This window comes from Trichosurus vulpecula, chromosome 1, assembly GCF_011100635.1.
Source record: "Trichosurus vulpecula isolate mTriVul1 chromosome 1, mTriVul1.pri, whole genome shotgun sequence".
Lineage (NCBI taxonomy): Eukaryota > Metazoa > Chordata > Mammalia > Diprotodontia > Phalangeridae > Trichosurus > Trichosurus vulpecula.
The window spans coordinates 54,599,175-54,620,034 of NC_050573.1; the positions used below are offsets into that span (position 1 = coordinate 54,599,175).

Sequence of the window (20,860 nt, forward strand, 5' to 3'; positions counted from 1 at the left end):
ATAGATATAGATATAGATATAGATATAGATATAGATATAGATATAGATATAGATATAGATACATAATGTCAAGCAGGGGTTCTTAAGCCCATGGCCAGGAAGAGATTTTTTTTGAGGGGGGGAGATTCATCAACTTGGATGGGGAAAAAATGACATCTCTATTTTCACTAACCTCTAACTGACCATTAGAACTTCCTTTAATTATTTAACAACATGATTCTGAGAAGAGGTCCACATATTTCACGAGACTGACTGCCAAAAGGGTCCCTATCACAAAAAGAGGTTAAGAATGCCTGAAGTGAAGTGAGAATAACCTGAGGGTAGAGGGAGATACAACAGCTTCATTTTACAGATAAAGAAACTGAGTCCCATATAGGTTATGTGAATTGCCCAAAGCCACATAGCAAACACTATATTCAAATCCTGTGCCTTTTCCACTATGCCACAGTCTCTCATTTTATAGATGGGAAAACTGAGTCATAGGGAGGAATGGACTGGCTAGACCCATGGAAAGCCAGAGTTTGGAGGGAATATGTGGATATATATATGCATCTATATGTGTGTATACATATGTGGGTGTATATACACATTTTTTAATCAGACCTGTGATTTCTTTGGTGTGGAGAACTCCTGATGAATTCCACCGACAGGCAGATCAACAACTGTTCTGTGACTCAGAACATCAGAGAGTTTCTTGGGGCACTTGCTCCGAGCTAACATGTGTCAGAGGAGGGATATGAAGCCAAGTTTTCCTATAAAATGAGGGGATTGGACTAGTTGGCCCTAAGGTTCTTTCCAGACCTATAGCCTCTATGATTCTCAAAAAAAACCCACAAAGTAAGTAGTGCCAAATGTTAATATCTCTTACACATGAGGAAACAGGCACAATGTGGCTAACTGACCTATCTAGGATCACAGAACTGGTGAGTGGAAGGGCAGAATTCAGAGCCAGGTCATGGAATCACGGATTTAGTCCCAGAAGGGATGTTATGATCATTTCATTCAAGCCCCTTATTTTATATTTAAGGAGACTGAAGCACAGGGAGGTGACAACTTGCCAAAAGGCTCTTTGGGGTCGAAAGTCCCAGAAGTGACCTTCTCACACCAAAGCCAATACTATGTCCTCTCTCCAGCATCTAAGGTGAGAAGGAAGGGGTGGAGACAACCTCAAGGGGACAGACTGGTGGCCAGTTCCAAAGGGCCACAGGGCAGGAAGAAAGGAGAGAGATGGAAGAGTGAAGGACTGAGATGTGGTCCAGAGGCAGAGTGGATCAAGGTCAGGATGGAGGCAAGCCTCCCCATGTCTAGAGAGTCTCTCAGCCTGGCAGAGGGTAAGGCCAGGGGGTAAGGAGGAAAAGTACTCACCTCTGAAGGGCTGTGGGCTTTGTCACTATAGGTATAAAGCTCATAGAGGACCACACCAAAACTCCAAACATCAGACTCCCTTGAGAAGATGTTGTCTGACAAGGACTCTGGGGCATACCTGGTCAGCCAGAAGGAAGAGGAAGAGAGACAGGAAGGAGAACAGCATTGTAAGAAGGGTAGGGACACCGGGGCTCTGACTCAGGGTGGAAAATTTTACAGTGCTATCTCAGGATAAATGTCCTCTCCTGTTCAACCCAGAACACATTTCCTTCTCCTTCAGAAAACTGAGAACCTTATGGTATCACCAAACACCCTCCCCTATGACAGAGAAGCCAACCCCCAAACCCAGAGGCCACCTGTCCTGAGTATCAAAATTGCTAGCCAGGGCTCTGCAAAGGGAGAAGAGAAAGGGGAAGGGGACAAGGTCTGATGGCAAAGGGAAGAGGGATCAGAGTCAAAAGGAAAAGAAATGAAGAGAATTAAGTGTAGTTCTTTCCCCTTGCAGGGCTGCTCATTTTCTAAGCCTTAAAGCTTACATCTTCCAGAGGCCTAGACTTGCCCCTCTCTGCGTCAGAAATCTTTCAAAGCCCCCTTTAGCCTTCTGGGTAAAGTTAGAAATCTTCCACCCGGTCCTTCAGGGTCTGATACAACCACCCGCAGTAAGCATATTGTGGTTCCATGGGAGGAGGGCTGGGGTTCAAAGGTTAGAAGGAGCTAGGTTCAAATCCTGACTCTTCCACACACTGTTAACTTGGGCAAACCTGGGCAAATCACCGCCTCTCTGGGCCCGAACTTTGTCATCCGTAAAATGAGAGGGTCAGGTGACCTGGGAGGTGCCTTCTAATGCTAAATCTATAATCCTTTTCCAGACTTATCTCATATTACTCCATTCTACTCTCTTTATGCTCTGGCCAAATTGCGCCATTCCTCTGCCTCTATGCTTTGTCCTTGCTTTCCTTGTTCCCTGAAGGCTATCACTGCTAGGTGGCCCAGTGGACAGAGGGCTGAACTTGGAATCAGGAAGACCCGAGTTCAAATCCAGCCTCAGTCACTGTATAAGCCACTTACCCGCCTTTGGCCTCAGTTTCCCCATCTGTAAAGTGAGGATAATAAGAACACCAACCTCCCAGAGGATCAAACGGGGTAATGTTTGTGAAGCACTTTGCAAACCCTGAAGTGCTGTCTAAATCCTAGCCAGTATTACTACTACACCTGTTGTTCCCCTGGATTTCCACCCATCCTTTAAAGCACAATTCCATTGCTTCCTCCTCCAGGTAGCCTTCCCAAATGACCGTCCAGGCTCAGAGTCTAGTTGTTTGTCCAAGCCTCTCTAGTTCACAGTCCTCTCCCCATAGCCTAGCTCAGCTCCCGGCACCAAGTAAACCTCCTGAGTCGGATGCTGTGTGTTGGTGTTGGGCGCCCCTGGGAGCTCCATAAGGACAAGGGCCCGGCTCAGAGCTCAGGGCTTTATGACACATAGTAGGTGCTTAAGAGATGTTTGTTGTTTAGGGTGATTATTCCTTCCTCCTGGGGAAAGGCCAGTGGTGCAGAGAGAAAGAGAAGAAGAAAAATGTGTGTGTGAGGAACACGAAGACAGAAATACAGGGTAAACACACACACACACACACACACTCCACACACACACACACACACACACACACACACACACACACACACACTCCTTACTAAAGGCACCTCCCAAGACCACCCAGGCTTTCCAGGGACTAGAACAGGGTGAAGGATGGAGGGAGGAGGTGACTCGGTAACACTTAGCAGGACACATGAGTCAGGGGGCAGGGGGAAAGATGGGGGCCCCGGGTACCTACCAGAAGATGGGGCTCTGTCCAGGCTCCCTGACTACATAGTATTCTTTGTCCTGGGGAAGAAGTTTGGCCAGACCAAAGTCTCCGATCTTCACGTGGCTCTCGCTCTCCACCAAGATGTTCCTGTTGGCTAAGTCTCTGTGAACATACCTCTGAGAGCCCAGGTACTCCATTCCCTGGAAGGAGGGCTGAAGGTCAGAGAGGACCCCAGTGCTTATTGTGATGACCCCCAGCCCTGGCTCTGACTCCAAATCTTTAGAGCCAGTCTGTGACCCCTTTCCAGATCATGATCTCTCTACCCTGATTCTTTCCCAGGCCCCACCAGTCAAGGCCTACAAGTATGTTCTAGAGAGGGAACACTATGGCCCCGAGTGTTCCTCCCCACATCCTTCTGTAGCTCTGTCTGCTGGCTTGGCATTCAGGCCCAACTGGCTTGACAGAAAATGGGAACCAGCCCTATATCCAGAGATCTCTCTGGTCCTGCCTCCACAGACCCTCCTCCCAGGTCCTCTGCCCCTCGGAACCTTGCAGATCTGGGAAGCATAGAGGAGGAGGAAGCAGGGGTCTAGGTGGGCCCGGTGACGCTGCAGGTAGTCTCGGAGGCAACCGTTGGGGAGGTATTCCATAACAAGGCGCAGACTCTGTCGGCCTGAGAGGGAACAACAGTTGGTGGTCAATCCTCCGTTCCCCACCCCTCACTACCCCACTCTACCCTGCTTCCCCCTACTCCCTTGGGAGAACCCCAAGGTCAGAGATTTTAAGAATCCCAGAATCAGGAACTGGAAGAGGCCTTGGAGGTCAATAGGCAGTGTGGAGTGGGATGGGAGAGAAAAGGCTCTGGACCTGGCGTCAGCACCCCTGGGTTTGAATCTAGGTGCTAACATTGCCTGGCTGTGGGACCCTGAGCTAATTACTGCCCCTCTCTACACTCAGTATTCTAAACCGTGTAACCAGGAGAGCTCCATATGCTCCTTCCTCACTGGGTTGTTGGGAGAAAAAGATTTTGGTGGTGTTTGAAAGCCCATAGACGCTGTCCTATCAGCACCTAGCTTCAGCCTCGCCTCTGCCTCTGAGAAACTTGAGCATCCATCAAGGCTCAGACCAAGTGCCGCCTGTGTCCCAATCCCCTGGTATCTCCTCACTTATGTACATAATGCACTATACAACTCCCTAACCCCTTTGTGATTTAAGTTGCTTTGAACTGCCCCCCAGGCTATCTTTCCAGGCTGATAATACATTAGCCCCCCTCACATACTCTGTATTCCAACCAAATTGGGCTTTTTGCTGTTTCCTGCACATAACCTTCCATCTTCTACCTCTGTGCTTTTGCCCAGGCTGTACCCCCATGCCTGGAATGCTCACCTTCTTTATATCTGCCTCTTGGAGTCCCCATCTCCCTTCAAGGCTTGGTATAAGTTAATACTGCCTCCTACCCAGATCCCTCAGTCACTAATGCTTCTTTTCCATAAAAATTACTGTGGATTTATTTTTATCTATATTTCCTTATTTGTATATATTTTGCATCTATCCTTCCCCCCTCCCTCCTCCCTGCTCCCCCCAGTAGAATATAAGCTCCTTGAGGGCAGGGCTTGTTTCATTATTATCTTTGTAGTTCCAGCACCTAGCACAGTGCCTTGGCACACCAGAGGGATTTAATAAAAGGACTGTTAAAATAAGCTGAATCGACTCCATCATCTGCTCTGCCCTGCTGTCTGGTGGAGGAACCTCCTCCAGGACATTCTGACAAGTAGCCGGCCAGCTTCTCCCTGAGCAGTTCTAGCAGCAGGGAGCTCAAGCCTTGCTGAGTTTGATGTATTGAAAAGACCACTAGATTAGGAGTCAGGAGCCCTGGGTGTGAATCCCAACTCTACTAAGGCGTGACCTGGGGAGAAGAAATCATTTCTCTTCTCTCTAGTTGTTCATCTTTAAGATGAAGAAAGTTGGACGAACCAGGGGTCTCATGTAAGTCCATGTCTGATGGCCTCCCCCTCTCCCATCCTTGCTGTCTCCCGCTGGCCACCCTCTCCCAGCAGTACTCACCCGGGCCGTAGCAGACGCCTCTGTATTTGACTATGAAGTCGCTGTGCAACGCTTTCAGAATCTGCACCTCTCGCTGGAAGTCCCGAAGCTGCTGGGGCCCACTGTTCTGTAGCTGCTTGACGGCCACCAGCGCGCCAGTGTTATCTCCCAGTGGGTCATAGCGGCACAATTCCACGCTGCCAAAGTTGCCCTGTGGTTCAGATCAATCAATGTTTATTAAACGCCAACAATGTGCAGGCACTATGTTAGGGAGGCAAAAGAAAAAAAAAATGTTTCCTGCTGTCAACGATCTCCTAGTTTAGATGGGAAACAACATATATACATATTAATATGTTAGAAAAACATAATGAATGAATGAAAGAAAAAAGGATTTAAGTGCTTCCTATCAATTAAGTGCTGGGGACACAAACAGAAGGAAGACAATCCCTGCTCTCAGAGCACTTATGGTCTAATTAAGGGTTCATAAGATCATAGATCCAGAAGTGGGGCAGACCTGAGAGGCCATTTGGTCCCAACCCATCATTTTGTACATTTAAGGAAACTGAGTCCTGGGGAGATTAAGACACACCCAAGGTCAAATTTGAACCCAAGTCCTCAGACTCCAGAACCATTTGAACCCTCTACTATGCCAGGCTATTAACTTCTGCCCAAAGAGAATCTTGAACCCTGAACCCTCAGGTTAAAAGTCTGATGCACTACTAACTGGAACTTTCCAGGGAGATAACAAATAAAGATTTCAGCTGTAGGGCAAGGCCCAGGAGGCTTTAGGTACGATTGTGATGTCTGCCCAAGGGAATGACATCTGAAGGGATCAGGAAGAACCTAACCACGGAGATGGAGCAGGGGCTAAGTCAGATACCACTAAGGCTAAGCCTAGGTCCTTCACCTCCCCATCCCTGTTCCATATGCCCCTCACCTTGCCCAGCAGGGAGATATATTTAAGGTGTCTCTCCTCAAAGAGGGTGGGGTCCTGGCCAGCCATCAGGTGAGTGCTGCTCCAGAGTCCATCCCGGGCTGCCATGGAGCTAGGTGAGAGATCTGAGAGGAGCTCATAATCTAGCAGGATAATAATATTAACTCATTTATAAAGGGTCTTGAGGTTTGCAAAACACTTTACAGGATGTTCTTGTCTTATTTTGTTCAGAACCTCAGAGCTGGAAGAGATCCTGGTCACCTACCTCAACCCCCACCTGAAATAGGAGATGTTCCCTCTTCAGGGGTGGGCAACCTGTGGCCTCGAGGCGACGTAAGCCCCTCTAAGTCTGTAAGTTCAGAATGATTTGACTGACTCAGTCAAAGGGCCACCCTTGAGGACTTAGAGGACCACATGTAGCCTCAAGGTCACAGGTTCCCCACCCCTGCATCAGTCCCCCAAGTGATCATTCAGTCCCTGCTTGGTGCTCTTCTGCCCATAGGGACCTCACACCTCCTGTGAGACAGAATGCATCATTGGACATCTCCGATGGTTAGAAAGTTCTTTCTTAAACTGAGTTCAAATCTGCTTCCCTTTGACATCCCTGCCCTGGTCCTACTTCACTGGGTCACAGCATTTTGAGCTGAAAGGACCCTTAGACACAAAGTCAGGTCACCCAGGAAAGATAACAGAACAGAGTTTGAAACCCAGATCTCTTCACTCCAAACCCCCGGGAGCCAAGTCTTACAAACTTGAAGGCTGTGGGATTCCTGTGGGAGTACTCCTTCCCCCACTAACTTGAATGGTAACCCCTCAGTGCCTGAGAAGGTAGTCTTCTCATACTGCTACAGAGTCCCAGCCATGCCTGGGGTATGCCTGGCTCACAGCAAGTGCTTAATAAATGCTTGTTTTATTCCGTGAGCCTCCATATTTAGTCAGGCCAATCCTTACATGGCAGGGGTACGGCAATAAACCCCTGGGCCCATATTTGAAGTCTTTTTGGGTTGGTAGAATCTTCCAGGACTCAGATTCCCCTGGCTGGGTCCTCAGTAACTCAGCATCACCTTTAGGCACGGGAGCCAGACTTGGAGTGTGGGGTCCAAGATAAGGAATAGCCTCCATCTTTAGAGCTTCCCAAAGCACTCCTGCCACTCCCACCTCCCAGGGACTTAGCGCAAACATTACTATTATTGATTTCACTGGGCAGAACCGGTCCGATAGGGAGAGGATGCTTCCCTACTGGATTGCCTCACACAGTGCCTGACCCATGAGAGGTAACACACATGCTTGCCAACTGATTATGTCCAACTGGGTCCGAGCTTCCCGCACTGCCCTGACCAGATGCTTCGTGTATGTTCCCTCGCATCCTGGGGCCTGTGCTGTGTCCTCTGGCTCCATATGGGTGGGTACCTGAGGTAATGAGGCTATTGAGATCTCGGATGATGGCTCGGAAGGAGGGCCGCAGGTGAGGGGTGTACTCCATGCACTGGCCAATCAGGGTGGCTAGCTCCGTCCATTTAAGGGCTGGTAGCTGCTGCTTCTCCTTGTAGAACTGGAGTTTCTGAAGGTGGAAGGGAAGGATGAGACAGGACCTCCAAGCTAGGGCCCCTACCTTGGCTGCCTAGCTCATTGATAACCCTAATCAGAGGTGTTTTAGAGAGCATAGGACTCCAGAGGTGGGGGTGGGAACATCCTTAGATTAGAGATAGAATGTCAGAGAAGGGAGAGTACTCAAAACATGGAATATCAGAACTAAGAGGATAGTTATAGAACAGAATATCATGGCTGAGAGGGCCCTTAGAACACAGGACGTCAGAGCTGGGAGGGCCCGTAGAACAGAGAAGGTCTGAGCTGGAGGGCCCTTAGCACACAGGATGTCAAGGCTAGGAGGGCGCTTAGAACACAGAATATTAGAGCTGAAACAGATGTTAGAACATAGAATGAAGGAAAGGACCTTTAGAATGAAATTAGGGAAGAGAAAAGGGAACAAGCATTTATCAAACACCTACTATATGCCAAGCACTGTGCTGAGAGCTTTACGACAACACTGAGGGAGGTGTTATTGTTATCTCCATGTTCCAGGTGAGGAAACTGAGTCAGGCAAGGTGGAGCGGCCTGCCCAGGATCACACATCTGTATGTGCCTGAGTCAAGTCTTCCTGGAGCTGAGCTTGTTTCTCCAACCACTCTGCTACCTGGCTGCCTCCAATTGAACTTCGTGTTTGCTTTTTGCCTAATTAGGTCAGTGTGTGTTGTCTTTCTTGGTGGAATGTATGCCCCCTGAAGGCAAGGACAATTTCTTTTCTGTCTGTGTATCCCCGTCATTTAGCACAGTGTCTGGCATGTAGTGGAGCATTATCAATTTTCATTGACTGATTGGCTGAGAACCATAGCTGGACCTTAAAGCACGGAATACAGGATATTAGAACACAAATTATCAGGATTGAGAGGGATTTCAGAGGGGTCTTCAAGCCCATCTCTCTCATTTTAGATATGGGGAAACTGAGGCAGCCCAGGGAGGGGTGCTTGCCCCACACCAGAGAGCCAAGCAATGACAGGGCTGGCTTCAGAGCTTAAGCTTTCTGTCTCCCAGTGGCTCTGCTCTTACCTTGGCAGGCTCCAGGGTACTTAGGGGCATGGTGCCCCCACTGAATATCTCCCAGAGTGTTGCCCCAAAGCTCCACTTGTCCGACTCTAGGCTCAGCAGCTTGGCATCCCACAGACACTCGGGGGCCACCCACGGGATCCGGTCAGTGAGCACTAAGGGGGAAGGATCACAGCAACATGGTTGAGGGGGTATGGTGGTACCTCAAGCCCCATGCCCCTCCTACCAGGGGCCAGCCATTCTCCACCTCACCCCCCATCCCTGACTGAACAGTCCTTTCTCCCTGACTGTGGCCAATCAGGTGCCACGACTGGACACTCACTCTCTTCGGTCAGCACAGTGGGACTGACCCCAGGGTCGCTGAGCTTGATGAAGGGGGGACTCCCCCCAGTCCCCTCCCTCGCTAGGAGGACTTTCTTGGAGGAGATATTGCCATGGATGATGGCTTTGTCTTCCTAGGTTGGAGGCAAAGAACAGGACAGTGAATAAGTTGGGGGAGGGGTACCCCCATCAGGTAACTGCCCATGGCCGGAAACCAAAGCTGGGCGTGGGATGGGGGAGGTGGGGAATGGAGTGGAAGCTTGGCTTCCCAGGGTGGGCAGGCAGGGCTGTGCCCACCACACCCAGAGAAGTCATGGCAGTGGGAGCCATAGTCTCCAAGGCTGGAAGAAAGCTTGGCCCAGACCACCCCCCTCTCTCTTAAGCTCACCAGATAGTTGAGGGCATAAGAAAGTTGCTTGGCCACTTGGAGCTTCCAACTGGCAGGTACCAGGGGCCCGCACTTCCGTAAGTGGGTGTCGAGTGCCCCCCATCTCACAAACTCCTGTACCATGATACCTGGAGAAAGGTTATAAAGCAAGCATGGCAGACAAGTGGAAAAAGCATGGGAAAGGAGAGATGAGAGTTACAGGGAGGGAGAGATAGGGAGTGATGGGAAAGGAAGGATGGGAGAGGCTCTGACCAGGGCTAGGGGAATGGGAGAAGGCTCAGAGCCCTGGGCTGAGGAAATGGGGGAAGGCAGCAGGGCCCCTGGGCTGGGAACTCACTGTCTCCTGCCATGCAGACACCATGCAGCAGCACCAAGTGCTGGTGGGACACTTGACTCATGATGCTGGCAGCCTCCAGGAAGGACTGAGGGGGAGAAAGATGTGAAAACAAGCATGCCCCAGGCTCCTAGGGTATTCCTTTCCTGCCCCCCACCCCATTCTCATCCAAGAGACGGGGCTCAGCAAGCAGGCATTGCCACGTGGGAGGAGGGGTGTGGGTTTGGGTCATTCTGTCATTGGGCCAGAATGTGAACTGAGGGGATCATTTAGTCCCCTTATCTCTTAACAGGAGCAGTCTCTCTCTCTCTCTCTCTCTCTCTCTCTCTCTCTCTCTGTCACTCTCTCTCACACACAAATTGATTATACATCTATATACTTCTGTCTCATATACAAACAGATCCCATGCCTTCCTTTCTTTCTGTCTCTGTATCTCTCTCTCTGTCTCTCTCACTCTCTCTGTCTCTCTGTCTCTCTGTCTCTCTCTCTCTCTCTCTCTCTCTCTCTCTCACACACACACACACACACACACACACACAAATATATGATACCTCTATATACTTCTCTCTCATATACACACACAGTTCCCATGCCTTCCTTTCTCTCTGTCTCTGTCTCTTTCTCTCTGTCTCTCTTTGTCTCTCTGTCTCTGTCTCTTTCTCTCTGTGTCTCTCTGTCTCTGTCTCTCTTTCTCTCTGTGTCTCTCTGTCTCTCTCTCTCTCTGTCTCTCTCTCTCTCTGTCTCTCTCTCTCTCTCTCACTCTCACACACACACACACACACACACACACACGCACACACTTCCCAATAACCAATCATTCTGACAGCTGGACAGTTCACCCTCAGGTCTGGCCTAAACTCCCTCCTCCAAGCCCTCTTGACACAACAGTTGCTCTCTGTCTGCAATGTGACTACTATAGTTATCAAGTCACGGAGCAAAAGGGTCTGATGCTAAAAGGGTCGGGGGGAGGATATGAGGAAGGGGAGGGGGGATGTCTATTGTCAGAATCAGAAACTGAGTGGATGATATGCTGAGAGACTACATCAGGCCATGAACTAAGACAAGAGATTCCCCGTGAGAAGCCTGAGAGATACTGAGATAGAGGGCAACGGTCAGGATGTCCCTGTGAGTCTTCCGTGGGCCTAGACATGCGCCTGGGTATCCAATTGTATAAGACGTAGTGTTATAGGAGCTTTTATGAGGAAGGAGGGTGGTGGTGATGAGAAAGTCATCATTCCAAATGAGGACTCTAGCACCCACTAGTGGACTCCTAGAATACAGAACATCAAAGTTGGAAGGGACTTTCGAACATAAAATGTCAAGGGCCCAGAATGTCAGAACTGGGAGGGCCCTTAGAACACATGATATCAGGGCTGGGAGGGTCCTTAGAACACAGGATGTCAGAACTGGGAGAGCCCTTAGAATACAGAACGTCAGGGCTGGATCGGGCCTTACAAACTCTCTAGTTCGGGTCTATTATTTTATAGAAGAGGAAGCTGAATTTCAAAGCAGGGAGGGTCCTTAAAACACAGGATGTCAGGGTGGGGAGGGCCCTTAGAACACAGGATGTTAGAACTGGGAGGGTCCTTAGAACACAGGATGTCAGGGTGGGGAGGGCCCTTAGAACACAGGATGTCAGAACTGGGACAGCCCTTAGAATACAGAACATCAGGGCTGGATCGGGCCTTACAAACTCTCTAGTTCAGGTCTATTATTTTATAGAAGAGGAAGCTGAATGTCAAAGCAGGGAGGGTCCTTAAAACACAGGATGTCAGGGTGGGGAGGGCCCTTAGAACATAGGATGTCAGAACTGGGAGGGTCCTTAGAACACAGGATGTCAGAACTGGGAGGGCCCTTAGAACACAGAATGTCAGGGCTGGGAGGGTCTTTAGAATACAGAATGTCAGGGCTGGGAGGACCCTTAGAACACAGGGTGTCAGAACTGGGAGGGCCCTTAGAACACAGGATATCAGAGCTGGATCGGGCCTTACAGACTAGTTCAGCTCGATTATTTTATAGAAGGGGAAGCTGAAGCTTAGAGAATATAGAAAGAATATTTCCAAGATCATAGAAGAAGTCAGAGCAGAGTTGGGGCTAGAACCCAAATGTCATGATCCTCAGCCCAGTTCTCTTTCTCCCAAGTGCCCCTGCTTCCTCCTAGGATCCAAAGGAAGAAAGCCAAAAAGGGCAGATGAATGAGGGCCAACCAACAGGAGAACCTAAGACCCCAGAATCTCCGAATCTCGAAGCTGGAAGGGTCGGCACAGCCCATTTAGTCCCACTTGTACAGGATAAGGTATTTCCTCTCCAGCCCTGGTTCACCTAGTTTGTCACTTCCTTCCTCCCCACCCCCCCACCCCCCATGGAACTCTCCAGATCTGAGCATGGGTTTGCCAGGTTTGGGACAGCTCTCTGTGACATCCCAGATGCGAGTCCCAGAAAGAGAGAGCAGGCCTCTCACTCGCCAACGTCAGGCTGGCTCGGTAGCCCCTGGCCGGGGGTCTCCAGCACCTACTCCTTGCCTTCACTTTCCCTGACCACCACTGGATGTCTTTCCCCTCCTGAAGGCACCTGTACATTCACATCATCTTTGCTCTGAGCATAAGAAGCCGCCGCCGCCGCCGGAGAGGGCCCAGCTCGCCCCTCTCCAGGAAGAGGCTCCTCTCTTAAATGTAACTGCAACAGTTCAGGGTTCTTCCCTTCTTCCTCTGGGCTGAATTCTATCCTCCATCCTCCTGGCAGGTCAAGCTGCCCTTCTGCCTCTCCAGAGCTACGTCGCTTTGTTTCTATCTTGAAGCTCTTCCTTCGTTCCCTGTCCCCCTCCCCCAGGAAGATTTCATCCTCCCTAATAACCCAGAAAATGGAGGAATGTTCTTTCCTAGGAAGGGGACCAGCCTGCTGTGTAAGAAGAGAGGGCAGTCCCTTGACCATGGCATTTGCACAAACATCGTGCACTTTTTGAAGGTCATAGGACTGCTGACCTTGCTTGGAAGAATGTGGCCTGGCAGGAGGCCCAGAGGAGATGCTGCAACAGGGCCTTGGCCACCCAAGGGGCAAGCAACGCTGGGGTGCTGGGATCCATGGCTGGCTGGCTGCCAGAGGCTGCCTTATGGATGTGGGTGTGAGGGTGGGGGGGGGGGGTGGCAGAAGCTCTGAGGGAGAAGGGAGCAGGGCCAGGGCCAAGGACACTCACCTCGATGCAGTTCTGGTGTGCTCTGTCCATCACTTTGAGTAGAACCTCTATCTTGTGGCTCTCCCCATCCACCTGGTCCAGGCGGCTCCCGCGGTAGATCTTGGTGAAGGAGCCATGGCCCAGGTTTTCATGCTGGGAGGAGGGAGGGAAATGGGGAGCAGAGCTTGCCTTCAGTGGGGTGCGGGGGGACAGGACTCACCTCATGAATCTGTGCAGGAGCTTCCTAGAGTGCATGGACACCTAGACCCATTCCCATTTTCCAGAGGAGGAAACTGGGTCTCAGATTGGGAAGAGACTTATAGAAGGTCACTGATCAAGGCAGGGACAGAATCAGGACTAGAACCCAGAGCCTAAGGCTCCTTCCCCTAGTTTCTCCTACCCTCTCCCCCACTTTTTCCTCTGCCTTGCTCCATTCCTCCCCCTCCTCCTTGCTCCCTTTCCCATGCTCACCCACTCCAAGCTGTCAGCAGGAATTTTGTGAAACATCATTTGGCTGAGTTGGCGCTGGGGCTGAGGCCAGGCCTGGGCTGGGGATGGGGGCAACTGGCTGCAATCCCTCCTTACTATGATCAGGTTAGACTTTTCTGTGGTTTGGGATTAAAAAGAGTCAAATTTCCATTAGGTCTTCTCCTTCATCTCCAAATTCTAACCTCAGACTACAGAGAAGTGAGGGACGGGCTGGCGCCAGGAGGTCCACTCACCTTTGGGCCTGGGGGGGCAGCAGCTACTGAGGCTCAGAGTGGTCCCATCTACAAGGAGCCCGCAGCCCCAGCAGGATGCCAGGAGCTGACGCAGGCTGCTGTGGGCCTGGCTCAGCCCAGACAAGAAGAGGTTTCCTGAAAGGTCCCGGTGGATTAAGCAGCCCTTGTAGTCTGGGCCCAGGGGTGTCTGGAAGGACAGGCAGGAGAAAGAGACTGGCTAGCCAAGAGAGGCCTAGATGCCATGGGCCCCAGGAGGTCAATGTGATCTGTTCTGCCCCAAAGTCCTCCTTTATTGGAAGGTATCTGTGGTCTTTGTTGCTGTCGTTCAGTCATTTCAGTCATGGCTGACTCTATGTGATCCCATTTGGGGTTTTCTTGGCAAAGATACTGGAATGGCTTATCATTTCCTTCTTCAGCCCATTTTACAGACAAGGAAACTGAGGCAAACAGGGTTAAATGACTTGTCCAGGGTCACCTGTCTAGTATGTATCTGAGGCCGGATTTGACCTCATGAAGATGAATCTTCCTGACTCCAGGCCCATCACTCTATCCATCACACTGCCCAGCTAGCTGCCCATGTCTGTGGCCTTAGTGAGCCCAATAAAGCCTGCTGTCTATGCTCCATAGTGGAGCAAACAGCTGAAGAGGTGGATAAAGATACAAGTTATAACAAGTCCCCTGGGACCCCAAGTTATAGCTTCCTTGCTAGGCAAAGGGAAAGAGTGGGCGATGACTGTTGGGCCTAACCTGGATACAGACAGTGAGGAGGAAGCTGTCGAAGTCCTGGGGGCTTTGCCGAAGGACATAGGATCCTGGAACTGACCCACCCATCTTCAGCTTGTTCACAGCAAACTCGGAGCTACAGAGACAGAGGCAGAAAACCAGCAGGAAATGGAGGAAAAAACAGAGGTGGGAAGATTCAGAGATAGAAAGAGGGTAAAGGTCATCATCATTTCCCTGTCCATCCCTGTGGCTCTTCAGACTGAAGAGTGTCCAGACCCAGACCCAGGCCCAACCCTCTGCCTCCTGATCTCCAAGCCTACTGCTTCTATACTCCTTCCAGAGTAGGACCCTAGGATTTAAAGCTGCAAGCAATCTTAAAGGTCATGCAATTCAAACCCCTCATTTTACAGATGAAAAAACTGAGGCACACAAAAGGAGATGGCTTGTCCAAAGTCACTAAGATATATGAGGTGGCCATTCTGACCCATATCCCTTACCTTGTATTTTTTCCACTACATCCTATGGTCTCCCCCCAAGATCAGACTCAGTGATACAACTATGACCCTTGCTCAGTCTTTGGGAATCCAGCTCTACAAAGCCCCAGGGCCATCTTTGTCCCCTTAATTGCCTCTGTTGACCTTCCCAAGGTCATTGCTCCTCATTTCCATGTCCAAAAGAGAATGGGCTCATGGCTGCCTTTAGGCTAGAGGGGAGGATCCTTGGTTCTGGTGTTTCGTTTTGTTTTGTTTTGTTTGACAGGCTTATGTAATCTCAGAAGCTCACAGCCCAAGAAAGGGTTAAGATCTAGGGAAGGGGTGGGGTGGCTGTTTCTCACGTGATGGGACCGTGGCATAGGTTCTCCATGTTCTCCAAGAGTTGGGGTGGGGCCACCTCTTTGCAGAAGTAGTGGTGGGCGTCAGTGGTGAGTCTATAGTAGCCATCAACCAGAGAGATAAAGGACAGCGCCTCCCTCAGAGTTGGAAATTCAACTTCCTACAAATAGAGAACGTCAGTGATGGAAAAGACCTTAGAACCTAGAATGTCAGAGCTGGGAGGAGCCTTAGAACTAGAAGGTCAGAGCTGGGAGGGCCCTTACAACACAGGCTGTCAGAACTGGGAGGGCCCTTAGAACACAGGATGTCAGAACTGGGAGGGCCCTTAGAACACAGGATGTCAGGGCTGTAAGGAGCCTTAGAACACAAGGTGTCAGGGCTGGCAGGGCCCTTAGAACACAGGATGCCAGAACTAGGAGGGACCTTAGAACATAGGATGTCAGAACTAGGAGGGCCCTTAGAACACAGGATGTCAGAGTTGGGAGGGCCCTTAGAACACAGGATGTCAGGGCTGTAAGGAGCCTTAAAACACAGGGTGTCAGGGCTGGCAGGGCCCTTAGAATACAGGCTGTCAGAACTGGGAGGGCCCTTAGAACACAGGATGTCAGAACTGGGAGGGTCCTTAGAACACAGGGTGTCAGGGCTGGCAGGGCCCTTAGAACACAGGGTGTCAGGGCTGTAAGGAGCCTTAGGACACAGCATGCTAGGGCTGAAAGGATGTTTAGACATCAGCGTTAGATGGGATTTTAGCAAGTAGAACATCTGAGCTGAAAAAGCCTTTAGGACATAAAATCCATCCTGTCTTCTCTGGCCGATCATCCCTTCTATCATCTCCATTCTCTCCCTGATCTTTCAATCTCTCCTTGCCTAATGGCTGCCTCCCTACTGTCTGCAAACAAGCCTGTGTGTCCTCCATCCTCAAAAAACTCTCCCATGATTCTGCCATCCCACTGCACTAAATTTCTCCTTCCTTTTAGTGGCTGACCTGCTTGAGAAGGTGATCTATATAACAGATGCCTCTCCTTCCTTTCCTCTCATTATTTCCTTAACTCTGCAGTCTGGCTTCTGCCCACATCATTCAGCTGAATCGACTCTCTCCAAAGTTACCAATGATCTCTTAGTTGCCAAATCCGATGGCCTTTTCTCATTCTTCATCCTCCTCAGCCTCTCTGCAGCTTTTGACACTGATGATCACCCTTTTCTCCTTGATACTCTCTTCTCTCTAGGTTTTCAGGACACCTCTCTCTCCTGGTCCTCCTCCCCCATATCTGATTGCTCCTTTTCTGTCTCTCCCTGGCTCTTCATCCATGCCATACCACTAACAGTGAGGGTCACCTATAAAAGCTCTATCCTGGGCCCTCTTCTCTTCTCTCCCTATACTGTTTTGCTCAGTGATCTCATCAACCACCATGGTTTCAAATATGCCTCAAGCCCATCCCCACTCCAGTCCCTCCTCCCTCTGTTCAGTCAACAGAGTGACTTTTCTGCTTCCCAATTCTGACCATGTCACTTGGGGGGTGGGGGATGGGGGGGAAGTGTGTGTGACATACCTCCTTATTCAATAAACTCCCTATGACCTCTAGGATCAAATAGAAAATCTCCTGGCCCCATCCTAATTTTCCATTCTTCTTCCACCTTACCTCCCTCCATGTACTCTACGATCCAGTGACATTGGTCTCCTGGCTGTTCCATGAACAAGACTTTCCATCTCCCAACTCTGAGTATTTTCACTGGCTGTTTGCCAAGCCTGGGATGTTCTTCCTCTCCATCTCCTCCTCCTGGTTTCCCTGGCCTCCTTCAAGTCTCAACTGAAGTCCTACCTTCTGCAAGAAGTCTTTCCCAGTCTTCAACCTTAGTGTCTTCCCTCTGAGACTCCCCCCAACTTATCCTGTGTGTACCTTATTTGTGTATAGTTGTCTGCATGCTGTCTCCTCAATTAAACTGTGAGTTCTCTAAGAGAAGGGATTGTATTTTGCTTTTCTTTGTACAGTCAGTTCTGCTCTAACTCAACATACAAATTCCTAAAAATTGTCATGCTATGCAAAATTGAGCAAGAAAAGCCATAGGACTTATGGGAAATATAGTATTAGGGGCATAACATTCAAAACCTTCATTAGTGACACATAAAGATGTTCAGTTGTGTCCCACTCTTCATGACCCCTTTCAGAGTCTTCTTGGCAGAGATAGCAGTGGTTTGCCATTTCCTCCTCTAGCTCATTTTACAGGTGGGGAAACTGAGGCAAACAAAGTTAAATGACTTGCCCAGGGTCACACTGCTAGGAAGTGTCCGAGGCTAGATTTGAATTCAGGAAGAAGAATCTTCCTTACTCCAGGCCCAGCACTCCATCCACTGTTCCATCTAGCTGCCCCATAAAGATAGGAGTTTTATAAAAATGGTAGCATGGGACTATATATGTTAAATAGTTTAAAAATACATAAACACTACATAAATAGTGGTAATACTGGCAGCCTCTGGCTGAAGCTGTCTGTACCCCCACTTCCATGGGGCCCCAGGGTGGTGTTGGTGGGTAGCAACCCCAGGAATCAGGAGCAGAGACAGCAGAAGGTAAGGAGGAGGAAGTATGGACCAAGCTGGTTTGCACCAGCTGTCTTCCGCCCACAGGTCCTACTACACCAGAATAAACAGACCTTGAAATAGACCTTAAGTTTGCTTGTGAAAACTGGAAAGTGTTATATAGCTTGTAAAGTACTGTAAAATGGCATCATCCCACTGGTATGAGTTTGAGGGGTGTGTGTGTGTGTGTGTGTGTGTGTGTGTGTGCGCGCGCGCGCGGGTGTGTGTTTTATGCTCTGTTCAGCTGGGTACAGTTTTCTATTTCTTGTTGACACAATTGAGCATAAGTAAACCCAAAATTTCAGGTCGTGATCAAATTATTCCCCCAACATATCAATTATTTTGGAATAAATTCATGTTTTCAAAACAAGTGTTAAAACAGAACTGACTGTATACCCTTGTTCCTGAAATACAGTAGGTACTTAGTAAATCTAGTTGATTAACTAAGAATTTAAGAGCAAAGAGGGACCTTAGAACAGAGAATGCCAGAACTGGGAAGAGCATAAAGGACCACCTAGTTCATCTTCTTTCCTGACATCTCACAGATTGAGGAAAGTGAAGCACAGAGAGTTAAGTAACAACATTCCCTCCCTTTGTATCTCAGCCCACACTTTACAGCCAGCTACCTCTGCCCTGGGTTCAGCAGCAGGGAGCACTGCCTGCTGTGGTACCCACCAGGATCCTGTTGTCAGTCTTGGTAACAGTGACCAGCCGGTTCTCACTGAGGTGACCTTCCCTGCAGGCCTGCTTGATGCCAATATCAACAATTTCAGGGAAATCACAGAAAGGCTGTGGGCTCTGGGCAGAGTAGAAATTGAGAGAAGCAAAAGGAGATAAGATGAGGGGCCCCTCATCAGAACCATTCATCCCCCATCCCACCCTCAAGGCAAAGGGGGGCCCAACAGCAGCACCTCACTGCCCGCAGGGGTCCAGGAGATGCCGCTGTCTCCTGCCACGTGGATGAGACAGTTGAGGTCCTGGCCAGATGCAGCCCCTGGCGTCCAGCCTTCGAAGGTCTCTGAAGCTGGGATGGATTTCAGACTCTCCAGGTCCATGAGGTATTTAAGCATGATGGAGTGCACATCTGCCTGGCAAGAAGCCATTCTCCGTAGGGCTCGACTCACCATCCGACGATAAAGTTTCCGAGTCACGAAGTTGAGACTCTGAATCAAGCGTCGGAAGCTTCCTGGGATGCAGGATTTATAGCTGGGGGAAGAGAAGCCATGGACTGATCTCATATACATACATCACCCATATCCAGAGGCCTTATGAGGTAGGGTCTGGGGAGTGGTCATCAGAGAAAGGTGGCATACTGCCTAAGCCTTCCTTTCTACCAGGGTTTCTTACTCCTTCCCCTATTTCTGGCTGGATACTGACCCTACCTTCTTCCCCTCTAGTTCCCATGGATATTGCTGTTCATCCCATATAGGTGAGCAGGGAGTCATCAACTGGTAAGACTTGACCCTACCATCTGGCCTGATGCTATGCTGTCTAGATCCCTGGGCACTGCCATCTGACTTGCCAATGCACCCTAAGCCCCTGGGACTTGCCTTCTTCTCTATCACTTCAACGTTAGGAAAGCTCAAAGACCGCCGTCTTTTCCATAGACCCTCCAGATGAACCCTCTTCTATGTCTGGTATCCTCCAGTTAGAATGTAATCTCCATGAGAGCAGGAACTGTATTGCATTTCTATTTGTATTCCTAGTGGTTAGCACAGTCTCCCACATATGTAACCTGGGTCTCCAGTCAAGCCTGGTACATTTTGTCTGAGACTCTCCTAATTAGTGGAGAAAAAACCGATTTGATCCCGTGTAACTGAGTGAAAGCTTTGGAGAAAAAAGATTCTTCACTTTTTTGAGAGACATGTGGTTCCAGACCCTCTTTGGGACTGACTCCAGGGAGGAGAAAGAGAATGTCTTATAGACCTATAGGGGAATCTGGCTACTTAATATGTCCTCAATTTCCAGCTGGCCTCCCTAGAAACTGCAAGGAAGTTCCCTTTGGGTGAGACTGGGGACTCCATTTTGGTTGACCTGAGATACCTCACTCCTAGAAAGAGAACTCATTCACTCTGTGTACTTTCTGGTATGGGTTTATCTGTAACTTCGTCCATTTCTGTTTGCTATTTGCTTAGGTAATTGGGTTTACTCATTGTTCATTCACTATTTGTGATGGTCATTTATGTAAATAGTATTTGGTGGTAAGGAGTCAAGCTGGTGGGTGTAAGCTAAGGATTATGCCTTAGGTTGCTTCCTCCCTTTAAAGGATAGTGATCAGGGAACATAGGAGCTTTATGTACCCCTAGACCAGTAATATTCTGGGGAGCAGAGAGCTATAATTCAAATCCAGGACACCCTTTCTCAGAGGAGAACAGAGCAGTCAGCCCCATGGTCCTTCTGCTGTTCCCCTCAAGGCAGGAATCTCAGCCTCCCATGGACGTTCGGTGGAAAAGTTTCCAGAGATATCTATCAGTGTCTCCGTGCTGAACTGTCTGTCTATATGTTTAGACATCCCACATAGACACATACATTTTACATGGGCAGTATACACATTGCACATAGTAAGTGCTTAATAAATGCCTTTTTGTTCATTCATCACATATACTTCAGTAAGCATTTTATTAAGAACTAACTAAGCACCAGGCCTGGGCTAATCACGGAGGATACAAACAAAGGCAAAAATAATCCCTGCCCTCAAGGGGCTTACATTGTAAATACAACAAGTACTGTAACTATGTACAGACAAGAGATAGACAGACAGATAAATAGATTGATCAGACAGATGTATAGGATAGATGACAGACAGACAGATAAATAGGTTGATCAAACAGACAGACAGACAGACAGACAGACAGATAGATAGATAGATGGATGGATGGATGGATGGATGGATGGATGGATGGATATGGTAAATTAGAAATAATCTCAGAGAAAAGGTACCGGCTTTGAGGGAGATATTTAAAGGCCTCTTGCAGACGGTGGGATTTTTGAGCTGAGTCTTGAAGGAAGCCAGGGAAGTCAGGAGGTGGAGATGAACAAAGGAGGGC

At 49.3% G+C, this 20,860-nt stretch overlaps 1 protein-coding gene across 2 annotated transcripts in view; it reads right to left on the bottom strand.

Annotated features, from left to right (window-relative positions):
* Positions 1 to 20,860, bottom strand: part of JAK3 (Janus kinase 3) — a 40,764-nt gene that overhangs the window by 4,816 nt on the left and 15,088 nt on the right. For both annotated transcript variants that reach the window (XM_036742111.1, XM_036742110.1), the window contains exons 7-23: positions 18,725 to 19,019; positions 18,489 to 18,611; positions 15,241 to 15,398; positions 14,430 to 14,541; positions 13,683 to 13,869; positions 13,432 to 13,565; positions 12,982 to 13,113; positions 9,792 to 9,876; positions 9,455 to 9,582; positions 9,068 to 9,200; positions 8,749 to 8,900; positions 7,552 to 7,702; positions 6,145 to 6,284; positions 5,229 to 5,418; positions 3,713 to 3,837; positions 3,192 to 3,364; positions 1,366 to 1,483 (exon numbers count right to left, since the gene is read on the bottom strand). In XM_036742111.1, the coding sequence (XP_036598006.1) occupies positions 1,366 to 1,483; positions 3,192 to 3,364; positions 3,713 to 3,837; positions 5,229 to 5,418; positions 6,145 to 6,284; positions 7,552 to 7,702; positions 8,749 to 8,900; positions 9,068 to 9,200; positions 9,455 to 9,582; positions 9,792 to 9,876; positions 12,982 to 13,113; positions 13,432 to 13,565; positions 13,683 to 13,869; positions 14,430 to 14,541; positions 15,241 to 15,398; positions 18,489 to 18,611; positions 18,725 to 19,019 (2,536 nt within the window). The remainder of the gene's footprint in view (positions 1 to 1,365; positions 1,484 to 3,191; positions 3,365 to 3,712; positions 3,838 to 5,228; positions 5,419 to 6,144; positions 6,285 to 7,551; positions 7,703 to 8,748; positions 8,901 to 9,067; positions 9,201 to 9,454; positions 9,583 to 9,791; positions 9,877 to 12,981; positions 13,114 to 13,431; positions 13,566 to 13,682; positions 13,870 to 14,429; positions 14,542 to 15,240; positions 15,399 to 18,488; positions 18,612 to 18,724; positions 19,020 to 20,860) is intronic.